General features: G+C 45.3%; 1 protein-coding gene across 1 annotated transcript in view; it reads right to left on the reverse strand.

Moving 5' to 3' along the window:
* Positions 1-573: 573 nt before the first annotated feature.
* LOC109881334 (histone deacetylase 4) overlaps positions 574-13,451 on the reverse strand; it is a gene marked incomplete in the record, with an annotated part of 59,384 nt that continues 46,506 nt past the window's right edge. Inside the window, 13 exon segments of the mRNA XM_031824005.1 lie at positions 574-4,232; positions 4,319-4,451; positions 5,039-5,123; positions 5,309-5,442; positions 6,537-6,655; positions 7,086-7,183; positions 7,265-7,384; positions 7,524-7,667; positions 8,294-8,401; positions 9,621-9,770; positions 10,072-10,205; positions 10,608-10,803; positions 12,135-12,335. Of these exon segments, the coding sequence (XP_031679865.1) occupies positions 4,190-4,232; positions 4,319-4,451; positions 5,039-5,123; positions 5,309-5,442; positions 6,537-6,655; positions 7,086-7,183; positions 7,265-7,384; positions 7,524-7,667; positions 8,294-8,401; positions 9,621-9,770; positions 10,072-10,205; positions 10,608-10,803; positions 12,135-12,335 (1,665 nt within the window).

Below are 13,451 nucleotides of genomic sequence, written 5' to 3' on the forward strand. Positions count from 1 at the left end.
AGCAGGTACATGGTTCACACAGCGAGTAGCAGGTACATGGTTCACCCAGTGAGTAGCAGGTACATGGTTCACCCAGAGAGTAGCAGGTACATGGTTCACCCAGAGAGTAGCAGGGGAAGTTACAGTACAATGTGTCACACTGCTGTTACGACCACCCTGCAGGTACATGGTTCACCCAGAGAGTAGCAGGTACATGGTTCACCCAGAGAGTAGCAGGTACATGGTTCACCCAGCGAGTAGCAAACAAAGAGACTCTCTCCCCAAACTCTGTCGGGGTCTCTCATCATTTCAGTGGTCGTATGGATCAATCGTATCAGAGTAGGGTTGCTGATCTAGGGTCTTCTGTTCAGTAATCTTAATTCATTATCAAGAAGGCCAAACTGATCTTAGATCAGGACTCTCTTCTCTGAGACGCTTTATGAATACTGGCCCAGATCTACACCAGTGCCTAGGACAGTTGTGGTTTCTGGACAGGGCCTTTGATACTCAAGAACATATTGACTTGACATAGGTCTGGTAACTATACATTTTTGGATTCATAAATATAGCATCACAATTAACACACAAGACGACTTCATTTTTCAGAAATTTATTTTAGATTTTATGTCTGAGACAAAATGTCAAAAGCATATAGGTCCCAACAAGATATCATTTGTAACAATGGAATGGAAAGACAACAAAAATAACTTTTTCATTTACATATGTAAACCGAGAATAGCTCTTTTTAACCAGTGGTTTTAAATACAACTGGCTTAAGTGGATAAGAGTCTGCAGAAAATTCCCTTCCCAATCAACCACATTTGGAGTGTTTTAAAGGTCCGATGTTTTAGCCATTGTCTACTTTGTGTGTCTGTCCCCAACACCCCAGAAACACACTTAGGGAGAGACAAGCAGTCTAGATGGATGTAATGCCACGTTCATGTGGTATCGGAAGTTCCTATTTCCAACTGAGAAGTTTCACTTGAGCGAACCTCCAAGTCGGAATTTCAAGTGGGAAACAGAAGATGTTGTTGCCCGAGTTGTGATGTTTCACCACTGACCTTTGAACTTTTCAACCAAAAAATAACAAATCAGTTTGACAACTACGACCTCATCAATATGGAGAAGGTAGCTAGTTTGACCATATTGTCAATGTTAAGCAAGCTAGCTAACTTTATTATTAGCAACCTTGATAAGCTAGCTAACTTTATTATTAGCAACCTTGATAAGCTAGCTAACTTTATTATTAGCAACCTTGATAAGCTAGCTAACTTTATTATTAGCAACCTTGATAAGTTAGCTAAAATCCTATTGGTTGAAGAATTTTTCCGACTTCAAAAGCACTTAAACACAATCATGTCGGACTTAATTGTTCCACTTCCCCATTTCCCATGAGCATGTGAAGCCAGCATAAATACACTCAGAGATTAGCCTAGCTAATCCATATTCATCTTACTCTAAACACAGTCAAGTCTATTGTCTTGTTTAAGTGCTGGGTAATTTCCCCACAAAAACTGAGCATTTACATTTTTTTTAATCTAATGTGGAATTCATTTTGACAAGTCCTTTGTATCCTTAGTACACCAAAGAAGAAGAGACATTCACGCTGGGTTTTCTGGGATAGGATTTAGTCCTCCAGTTTTCTTCTACTGTGCAAATACAGTGTTACACAGACGTACAGCCAGACAGGCATGCGGACAGACAAACCATGCAGAGAAGAGGCCGTTAAAGAAATGTTTTTTAAAGGAACAAACCAAACCCTGGGGCTCTGAAACAATTCATAGGAATGGTGAATCTGAGAGCAAACACAAAGCAAAGCAAAAAATAGAATGTTTACTAAATCATGAAAAGGGAACATGATACTACCAAAATTAGTGTAAGAACATTATTGAAAACTAAAAGGAGTTATTTACTAGGGATGAGAATAGTTTGAACCACAATGAGACCATGCCAACCCACTAATATCATGACTCCGGTTTCTTGACAACCCGACTAATGTAGCTACGACAGGAAGAAGTAATGTCACAACATTTTCTGAAGTGGAGGTATGCTAATGTACAGTAACCATGGCAGCACAACAGTAACCATGGCAGCACAACAGTAACCATGCTATCAAATCAACAACAGTGTGTTATGGTGTCAAAAGTAACCTCGGTGTGTCATTTTGGTTGGTCCCAATGAAGTCAAACGCGAAAGCTAAGTGTCTTTAAAATGCCCCATGCTAGTCTAGTCTAGTCTAGCTACAGTGCAGCCAGGAACAATACAGTACAAAAACAAATGTGTGGAACAGAGACCACATACAGTGCTGCTGAGTGCAGGGCTGCTCCAACCAGGGCCAGTTTAAAACCTCAACCTCAACCCCAACCCCCCACATAAGGTTTTTAGAGTTATTTACTGGAGTCAGACCATCTTCGCCATAGCTATTCTCTTTCACAACGTCATAGCTCTCATGTAGGCTACGGATATAATATATTTCTAGGTTTTCCATGTCGAACCTCTCTGTAAACAGGATCATTCTGTAAGTAAATAGACAATTGCTGGAATCATGGTATAAAGTAGAAAGGCTGATCTCCATCCCAATGCATGATGAGGACACTAAGAGCAAGTGGCACATCAACTGTACAGAGTAACAACGCAAAATGACAAATACGCAAATATAAAAAGTATGTTCAAAACTAGAGATTTTCATACATGCCAAAAATAGAATTGTCACCCACTTGAGATCGTTGATTAAGAAAAAGTTGATGATGGTATAGTCAATTGACTAGCTTGATGTGGAAATGATAGTTTCAAAGATGGAAAATTAACACTTGGCTTTACAATATGTTCAATTCAATATACATGACAAGATGTTTATAGTAACTATTAACTAAGGTAGTTGCCAAACAATACATTGGAATTCAATAATTATTTAACAAAAAGGTTGAGACATCCATGTTTGATCCGTTAGCTCTGGAACAGTGTGCTTGGTATGAAAAGCCAGTAGTAATACTGTGTATGCCTGCTGTTACTAGTGGTACGAAAGAGCTGGATGCAAACTCATGCTTTGGCTTTTCTTTTGCTCGACTAGTTCTTTTTGGATAACTTTCTAACCTTGCAACCGACAGGTCTTTCTGGTGAGACATGCTGTTCTCCGTTAGCGATTGGTTATGTGATAAAGGGAAGCTACATAAGGCTAAATGCTAACCTTCAACAGTGCTTTACGAATCAACTGGAAGTTGAACGTTTCAAATGTTTGTTTGCAACTACCTTTTTGAAGCATTTTTACAGAAAAATATATCAATCCAAAGGTATAATGACCTGTAAAAGAGGCTGTGAGAGACAAACACTGTCTACATCACAATCCTGGTAAACATGCTGAAAGATCCTTTTTTCCACCATCCCGTCCTCTGTCAAACAGGAAAATGTATTTCTCTCTCTCCCCTGGTCAGGATCATCATTTAAGGCAATCTTCATTTCTGACACAATCCTGAAATCCATCAGAGCTTCACAAAGGCACTCTCTCATTGGTGGACCATCACAGAACTACCAGCTGCATCAATAAGGCAAAGATCCAATAGCCTCATCATCCAATAACGGCAAAGGCCGCTTGCTCAACGGCCAACCACAGTCAAGTCTACTGTCCTCAGCCAATGACAGCCCGACAATTCTCCTAGGGGCTTTGTTGTCCGTCATCTCTCATCAGTAACCACCATCTCCATCAGTAGCATGTCCTCCATTTAGGGGGACAAAAGCAGGAGAGAAAATAAATGTCCACGCTGTGTGTGACAACCGGACTTGTCCTGTCCTCTGTCTCCATATTTGGCCACGGGGGAGCTCTGTAAAGCACCAGATCTTTCCCTTCAGGAGTAAGACTTCCATTATCCGCCTCCACTCAGAGAACCCACGCCCTGCCTCGGTGCTGGGGTGTCTTCTGGGGCTGCCTCAATCTGACTGGCAGGAACAAACGTCTCTTTAGAGTCACGGTGAGCGGACCACGCTGAGCTGCCTGGCTGCAGCGCTTTGTCACTTCCATCCTTCATATCATATCCCCATTGACTCCCTACTCTGAAGCCCATCCCTCTCTCTCATTGGCAGAGGAGCTGCCAATCAAGGTGATAGGCACGGCGCGGAGGGACTAAATGAAAGGGACAGTCGAGACTCTCCAGAAGGTAGTCTTCCGAGCTGCAGAGGCCGACAGTCACGGTGCGACGCCCTTATGCTTCCCCCGCTATAATGGTGCTTCCTCCTCCATGGGTTCCTCCTCCGACCTGCTAAGGGGAACAAGAGGAGAGAAAGGTGCGTTAGCAAAACGGGTGCATCTCAATAGAACTGGATGATAGTAGCTATGGTGACCTACCTCTGTTTGTTGGCCACAGAGAGAGAGGCCATGGCGCTAACGGTCTCAGCCTCATCCGAGTCTCCTCTCTGAGCCTCCAGCACAGACAGGCCCAGCCTGGGGGAGTCACGCTGCATGGAGCGCCAGTACTTACCTGGAGAAAGAGGGAGGGAGGGAGGATAGAGCGAGAGCGAGAAGGGAGAGGGAGGGAGGAGAGGAGAGAGAGGGAACAATGTTAAAGGATCAGTAAGTTAACTTCAGAAGCTAGCAGATCCATTACTTACCAACAACAGCTGCAATTCCCAATAAAACTACATCACGCTTTGAAGTTTACATTCCTGGATTTGTCTAGCACTGTTTTGTGGGTCAGAGTGTAGTATTTATTTTTATTTCTCACACTGGCTATAGCCCAGGCCCAGGAAGGGGCAGGCATGCCCGGGCAAGTCCGGGGGGTTGCCTAGTAACACGTGCCTCGGAAGAAAGAGAATGTCTGCATAGCGCAACAAATTTCCATGATTCAATGCTAGGTTTGGCCTGAACAGCTAGTAAGGAGCAGCATCTAACAAAATAATTAAATTACGGCATTCACTAATCAGAAACTATTTACAGTACATCTAATAGAAATATGGGTACATTTGTGGACAAAAAAATCTAGCTTACTCATCCTTTAAGACTGGAGTAAGTGGAGGGAGAACTTCCTGCCTCTACAATCTCAGATAGGAAACTGTGCTTGGTACTCACTGTGTGTTTCTATAACCTTCTCTATGGAGCACACAGCATTCTGGTTGGGTCTCTGCTCCAGAAGCGTCTGAGGGAGAGGATCAAGCTGTGGACAACACATAGCACAGTTTGACAGTGTGTATCTGATAACCGGACACACACCAGTCCACCTTCACCATTCATCCATTCCCTCTCCTTTTCAGTTCTTCACCAGACCACTATAAATGATCTAGTCTTATCATTACCCTTCCTGATTCCTGCCCCCCCTTCCTTTCTCCCTCCTTCCCTCACCTGGTTGCCCAGCAGAGCGGAGACGCAGGCCTCGGAGGCGTCACAAATGGCCATGAGGTCGTGACCTCCCTCCAATGCCAGCACCACGCGACCCTCCGCCAGGGTCATCAGCTGACGTGTCAGGTACCCAAAACCTGCAGGGGAGGGTGTGTGTGTGTGAAGGGAGGGGCAGAGAGAGGGATCATCAATACACTGCATTCAGAAAGTATTCAGACCCCTTGAATTTTTCCACGTTTTGTTACATTACAGCCTTATTCTAAAATGGATTCAATACATGTTTTTCCTTATCAATCTACACACAATACCCCATAATGACAAAGCAAAAACATGTTTTTGGAAATTTCGCAAATGTATTAAAAATAAAAAACAGAAATATCACATTTACATAAGTATTCAGACCCTTTACTCTGTACTTTGTTGAAGCACGTTTGGCAGTGACTACCGCATCATGTCTTCTTGGGTATGACGCTAAAAGCTTGGCACAACTGTATTTGAGGAGTTTCTCCTGTTCTTCTCTGCAGATCCTCTCAAGCTCTGTCAGGTTGGATTGGGAGCGTTGCTGCACAGCTATTTTCAGCTGTCAGAATGGCCATCGTGTTCGTGGTCACCTCCCTGACCAAGGCCCTTCTCCCACGATTACTCAGTTTGGCTGGGCAGCCATCTCTAGGAAGAGTCTTGGGGGCTTATTTTTTTGCTCTGACATGCACTGTCAACTGTGGGACCTTCTATAGACAGGTGTGTGCCTTTCCAAATCATGTCCAATCAATTCAATTCACCACAGGTAAAACATCTCAAGGATGATCAATGGAAACAGGATGCACCTGAGCACAATTTTGAGTCTAACAGGGTCTGATTACTTATGCAAATAAGGTATTTGTTAGTTTTTTTTGTATACATTTGCAAAATGTTTTTTAAAAATCTGTTTTTATTTGTCATTATGGGGTATTGTCTGTAGATTGATGACAATTTTTTTTTATTTAATCCATTTTAGAATAAGGCTAACGCAAAAAAATGTGGAAAAGTCAAGGGGTCTGAATACTTCCAGAATGCACTGTACACCACAGCAGCAAAGAATACAGTGCACGACACTAGTATGTGGATACCCCGTTAAATGAGTGGTGTCCACATCTTCTGTCTGTCATGTTGTGTGTCTGGACCTCAGGCGTCAGCTAACAAAAGAACAGATCCAGACATCATTGCACCAGTGCTACTTTACACATAAACGTACATTTGGAGGTGAGGGTGTAACCGCCTAGGGGAGGAGGGTGACCCTCGACAGCATCGAAGCCTGAGGACACCAGCACCACGTCAGGAGAAAATTCATTAGCTATGGGCATCACCACAGACCTAGGGAGAGGGAAAGAGGGGGGGAGAGAGTTGGTCAGTTTCGCAACTTCAGTGCATGTGTGTTTTTTGATATTTGGTATTTTATTAGAATCATTATCTGTTGTGAAAGCAGCAGCTCCTCTTCCTGAGGTCCACATGAAACATGACATAATACAGAGGAACAGCTCAAGGACAGAACGACATACATTTAAAAACAGCCCACACATCAATACATACACAAACTATCTAGGTCAAATAGGGGAGAGGCGTTGTGCCGTGAGGTGTTGCTTTATCTGTTTTTTAAACCAGGTTTGCTGTTTATATGAGGAATATGAGATGGAACGGAGTTCCATGCAATAAGGGCTCTATAAAATACTGTACACTTTCTTTAATTTGTTCTGGACCTGTGGACTGTGAAAAGACCCCTGGTGGGATAAGTGGTGTGTGTTACCTGAAGGCTGCCAGGTACTCTGCATCTCCCATAGGTGGATCCAGCCCCCCGGTGAAGGCCATGTTAACGTTAAAACCTACTCCTGGACCACTGCCCACCTGACAGAGAAAGGATGGGAGGAATAGCCATGAGAACACACACACACACACACACGTTTCCATGAGATGTGTCACCATTACCTCGTCGGGTGCTCCGCTGCCAGGGAAGAAGTTTCCATCGTCGTATCGATGGAGAGACAGGTACAGCACGTTGGGGTCGTCGTAAAATGCCTGCTGGGTCCCGTTGCCATGGTGAACATCCTGATGGACAGCACACATGGCCAATCAGATGACCATTGTCCAATTTTTTCTTCTTCTTACATCCAATGGTAATTCTACAGTCATTTACAAAACCTACTTTCTCTTTAAAAGGTCAGGTGAAGGACCAGCACAAACTCACCCAGTCTACTATGAGGATCTTGCAGACGTTGAGTCTCTGTTGGAGCAGCCGGGCTGCGATGGCTACTGAGTTAAAGTAGCAGAAGCCCATGGGAGTGCTCTCTTCTGCATGGTGTCCAGGGGGTCGAACCACAGCAAAGCCGTTCTGGGAACCAGATGCAACAACTACATTACCCACAACTCCATCCATGAGGGGGAGAGATTGAGTGCATTCTTTGTGAATGGGGGAAAAAGTGTAGAGAGACCTAACCTTAATGGAGGGATAGAGGGATGAAAAGGAGAAGAGGGTAGAGACCTAACCTTAATGGAGGGATAGAGGGATGAAAAGGAGAGGAGGGTAGAGAGACCTAACCTTAATGGAGGGATAGAGGGATGAAAAGGAGAAGAGGGTAGAGAGACCTAACCTTAATGGAGGGATAGAGGGATGAAAAGGAGAAGAGGGTAGAGAGACCTAACCTTAATGGAGGGATAGAGGGATGAAAAGGAGAAGAGGAGGGTAGAGACCTAACCTTAATGGAGGGATAGAGGGATGAAAAGGAGAAGAGGGTAGAGAGACCTAACCTTAATGGAGGGATAGAGGGATGAAAAGGAGAAGAGGGTAGAGAGACCTAACCTTAATGGAGGGATAGAGGGGACTCACCTTAATGGAGGGTTGAGAGGACTCACCTTAATGGAGGGTAGAGAGACCTAACCTTAATGGAGGGTAGAGAGACCTAACCTTAATGGAGGGATAGAGGGGACTCACCTTAATGGAGGGTAGAGAGGACTCACCTTCAGTTCACCAGTGGCCACTTTGAACACCAGCTCTACCACAGAACCCACAGCCAGACGAACTGCAGTAGAGGAATGGACCTCGTTCCAGATGGTGTCACTGTCCACCTGCAATCATCATCATTGTCACAGTTAAAGGGACACTTTGGGATGTTGGCAATGCAGCCCTTTATCTACTTGCCCAGAGTCAGACGAACTTGTGGAGACCATTTTTACGTCTGCGTGCAGTTTGAAAGGAGTTGCTAACTAGCATAAGCACAATGACTGGACGTCTGTGGTAACAGCTTGCATGTGACCATAAGCTAGCATGATAGCTGTTACCATAGACATCCATTTATTGTGCTAACATCAGTTAGAGGTAGTTTCACGAGTCAATGCTAACTTCCTTCATACTGGACACAGAGACATACACATCGTATCCACGAGCCACGTGTTCATTTGACTTTGGTGAAGTAGATAAATGGGTCCATTGCCAAAATATAAAACGGGGTTAATGATTTGAGGAGGAGAAATAGGAGGAGGCAGAGGAGAAAGGAGGAGGAGAAAGATGGTTGTGGAGGAGAAATAGGAGGAGGCAGAGGAGAAAGGAGGAGGAGAAATAGGAGGAGGAGAAATAGGAGGCAGAGGAGAAAGGAGGAGGAGAAATAGGAGGAGGCAGAGGAGAAAGGAGGAGGAGAAATAGGAGGAGGCAGAGGAGAAAGGAGGAGGAGAAAGATGGTTGAGGAGGAGAAATAGGAGGAGGCAGAGGAGAAAGGAGGAGGAGAAATAGGAGGAGGCAGAGGAGAAAGGAGGAGGAGAAATAGGAGGAGGCAGAGGAGAAAGGAGGAGGAGAAATAGGAGGAGGCAGAGGAGAAAGGAGGAGGAGAAATAGGAGGAGGCAGAGGAGAAAGGAGGAGGAGAAATAGGAGGAGGCAGAGGAGAAAGGAGGAGGAGAAATAGGAGGAGGCAGAGGAGAAAGGAGGAGGAGAAATAGGAGGAGGCAGAGGAGAAAGGAGGAGGAGAAATAGGAGGAGGCAGAGGAGAAGGAGGAGGAGAAATAGGAGGAGGCAGAGGAGAAAGGAGGAGGAGAAATAGGAGGAGGCAGAGGAGAAAGGAGGAGGAGAAATAGGAGGAGGCAGAGGAGAAAGGAGGAGGAGAAATAGGAGGAGGCAGAGGAGAAAAGGAGGAGGAGAAATAGGAGGAGGCAGAGGAGAAAGGAGGAGGAGAAAGATGGTTGAGGAGGAGAAATAGGAGGCGGCAGAGGAGAAAGGAGGAGGAGAAATAGGAGGAGGCAGAGGAGAAAGGAGGAGGAGAAAGATGGTTGAGGAGGATGAAGAGGAAGACTCACCCCCACTCCTCCACATGGTAATCTGACCAACATGGGCGTGACTGAACAGTCTAGTTTCTGTCGGAGGGGGTTGGTTCCATACAGCAGGACGTGGGCTTCAGAGTGGACTGTCTGGAGCTCCTCCAGAGTGGCCTTCCTACCACGGATACACTACACACACACACACACACACACACACACACACACACACACACACACACACACACACACACACAAAATGGAGACATGCAACATTTCCTGTCTATTCATTTGTTTTATTCTCTGTTTAAGTGAATCACAAATGACAAAGTACATGGAAAGGATAAGCAATGATGTATATGCATCCGTTGGTAACTCCTAGCAACAGAAATTCATTAAATTCACGCTTGTTTGAAGACTACAAATGCAAAATAAAATGATTCTATAACAGAGAATAGCAAAGAGAAGGATGGTTGAAGGCTTTAGAATGTACCTCACACTGTCCCCTAAGTCCAGTCTCCTGCAGTCTGGACCAGATGCTCTGGACGCGCCCGGCGTGCTCCGGATGGGTGTGTGTGTTCCCGCACATACACTGGTGCTTTTGCATCAGAGAGTCATACACCAACCCTGCAGGTAGAACCCAGGACATTAGCACAAACACACGCATTGTAATGAACACACGCATATTACCACTGACGCACACACACACACATCCACTCACACACACACATCCACATCCACTCACACACATCCACTCACACACACACATCCACATCCACTCACACACATCCACATCCACTCACACACATCCACATCCACTCACACAAGTGGAAACAACAAACTGACAGAGCAAAATAAGGAGGGATAAAGGAGCGACAGAGAAATATATAAAAATGAATCTACATCTGCATTGCTTGCTGTTTTAGGTTTTAAGATGGGTTTCTGTACAGCACTTGGTGACATCTGCTGATGGAAAAGGGCTTTACAAATACATTTGATTGATATAAAGAGAAGAGCATTACTACTAACCTGTGGTGAAGCGAGGTTTGGTGGGAGGCTCAGGAGGCGGGACCGAGATGGGGAAGGAGGAAGCGGAGGCCGGAGACGATTGGGCCCTGGAGAGGGGGCGGTGACCTGGGAAGGTGATTGACAGACCGGCTGCCTCCATGGAAGCCTGATAGTTTCTCAGCTGGTGGATTCTCTGCTGCTCCAACAATATGGCCTGCTGCTCAGAGAGAGGAAAGAGGTGGATGAGGAGGGGGAGGAGAGAGAGGAGAGAGAGGGGGGGAAAGAAGGAGAGAGAGAAAGAGGAGGAGAGAAAGAGAGAAGAGCAGGGGAAAGAGAAAGGAGGAATAGAGAACAACATTGCATGATAGCAACAGAGACACAGCCACCGATGGCTATTGTGACCTGCTCTTTATAATGTGTTTACAACATTTGGCCACACGGTGGCAGTCAAGCTACGTGAGGTGAACCGAAACACTGAACATGATCTGCAGGAGAGTAAGTGGATTTGAAAGATGCATGGTTTCCTCTCATTAAAGAAGGACTCTGTGTTAGAAACATAGCATCCTGGGACAGGAAATAGCATATTATTGCCCAAGTGAATCATTCAATAAACACAACTACTGATAAACGAGACAATTGTGTGTGTGTGTGTGTGTGTGTGTGTGTGTGTGTGTGTGTGTGTGTGTGAGAGAGTGCCATAAAGTCAATACCGATATGAAAGTGCTTGTTTTGTACGCTGAGAATGAGCCTCAAATGTGCATTGTCAAAGTCATGGAAATGCAGTCATTTAAGATATATATTAACAGGTATACTTGTTTGCGAGTGAATTTACTTACCATATGTCGGTTTCAACATATTTGGGGGCCAAGAAGAAGCCGGAAAGTTACCACCATTTCATGAGAACTACAACTCCTACCAGGTGTTCACTGAGTATACACAATACTGTTCTTTCCATGACAAAGACTGAGCAGGTGAATCCAGGTGAAAGCTGTGATCCCTTATTGATGTCACTTGTTAAATCCACTTCAGTGTGTAGACGGAGTGGAAGAGAACAGTTAAATAAGGATTTTTCAGCCTGGGAGACATGGATTGTGTATATGTGCAATTGAGGGTGAATGGGCAAGACAGCACCGGTTTTGTGTCAAGAACTGCAACGCTGCTGGGTTTTTCACGCTCAACAGTTTCCCGTGTGTATCAAGAATGGTTCACCACCTAAAGGACATCCAGCCAACTTGACACAACTGTGGAAGGCATTGGAGTCAACATGGGCCAGCCTCCCTGTGGAACGCTTGACACCTTGTAGAGTCCAGGCCCTGACGAACTGAGACAGTTTCTGACGGGATGATAAATTTATGATAATTTTTAAACCTATTCAAAAGACATGACCCTGGAAGTAGGATGACATCACTAGCACATCCTATTGACCTGTGGTAGCTCCCTCTCTCACTCCTCCTACCTGTCTGAACAGCAGACATGACCCTGGAAGTAGGATGACATCCCTAGCACATCCTATTGACCTGTGGTAGCTCCCTCTCTCACTCCTCCTACCTGTCTGAACAGCAGTTCCTGCTGCATGTCCTCCTCCTGGTTCTCTTGGGGGTCTGGGGGCTCTTGTTTGATGGCGAACCCACACGGAAAGCCGCCGTCCTGCGGAGAGAGGGCCTGGTGCTCCCTCAGCTCTTCCTCGGTCTCCTCCGGGTGACTCTGGTGCTGCCGGGTCCCCGTGGGCTCACTGGGCTTGCCCATCATCTAAGGAGAGGGTATGGGTCAATCCATCGTCTAGTCATTGATGATATGCAGGTCAGTAGTAATACAGTAGTTACTGCAGTTGTTACAACAGTAGTAGTATAGGAGTTCTATAGTGAAAGATGTAGCTTTACTAAGACGTGGCGGTCAGCATTTTAACATTGAGGTGTGTGTGTGTGTGTCCTTAAGACTTTCGAAATCAGTGGAAGCTGCTAGAAGCTATCCACAAAGCAGTGCACTGAGCTCCACATCTCCTATCCACACATACTGGCCATGAATGGGAAACCTGATCACTATGTAATAACGGCTGTGAGCGGGATCAGGGGTCCATTGGCCCCAATCCTCTCTGTCTCCAGAGACCAAATCAAATGTATTTATATAGCCCTTCGTACATCAGCTGATATCTCAAAGTGCTGTACAGAAACCCAGCCTAACACCCCATACAGCAAGCAATGTAGGTGTAGAAGCACGGCGGCTAGGAAAAACTCCCTAGAGACTCCAGTGTGTAGGTTCTCATACACTGTGAACGGTCAATGGGAAACCTAGTTGAAAAACCAAATGAAGCTTGTTAGAGGGAAAGAAAAGGAGGGATGAGAGAAAGGAAAGAGAGGGGAGATGGTGTGTGTGCCAGGGAAAGGAATCAGTCATCCCACTCTGTACAGGGGAACATCTCTTGGCAGTGTTCCTGTGTGTATACAATGGGCAGAGATAATGTATTGGAAGCATTCATCAGTGTCGGTCAGTTAATGGGCCTACTTGGAAATGTCTAGTTTTGATCCATATTAGTGTACACTTATCTAAGTCATTCACACAAGTGCACTGCAAAATGTCTGCACTACAAAAAGTCGTCCAGATACAACTATTCAGGTGAAATTGAAACACGGTCTAATGTGTCACAAAGTCAAATGATATTTCTCGGGGGTTTAGGGTTCAAGTTAGAATTAGGTTTAGGAGCTCAGCTTAGTTTTTCAGGTTAGGGATAGGGTACAGGTTAGGGAAAATTGGATTTTGAATGGGACTGAATGGTGTGTCCCCACAAGGTTAGTTGTACAAGACTGTGTGTGTGTTATTGTCAGGCCTGTCAGCCCTCGGGGCCTGTGGCAGGTGGCCAGAGGAACA

Source organism: Oncorhynchus kisutch, linkage group LG5 (genome assembly GCF_002021735.2).
Source record: "Oncorhynchus kisutch isolate 150728-3 linkage group LG5, Okis_V2, whole genome shotgun sequence".
NCBI lineage: Eukaryota > Metazoa > Chordata > Actinopteri > Salmoniformes > Salmonidae > Oncorhynchus > Oncorhynchus kisutch.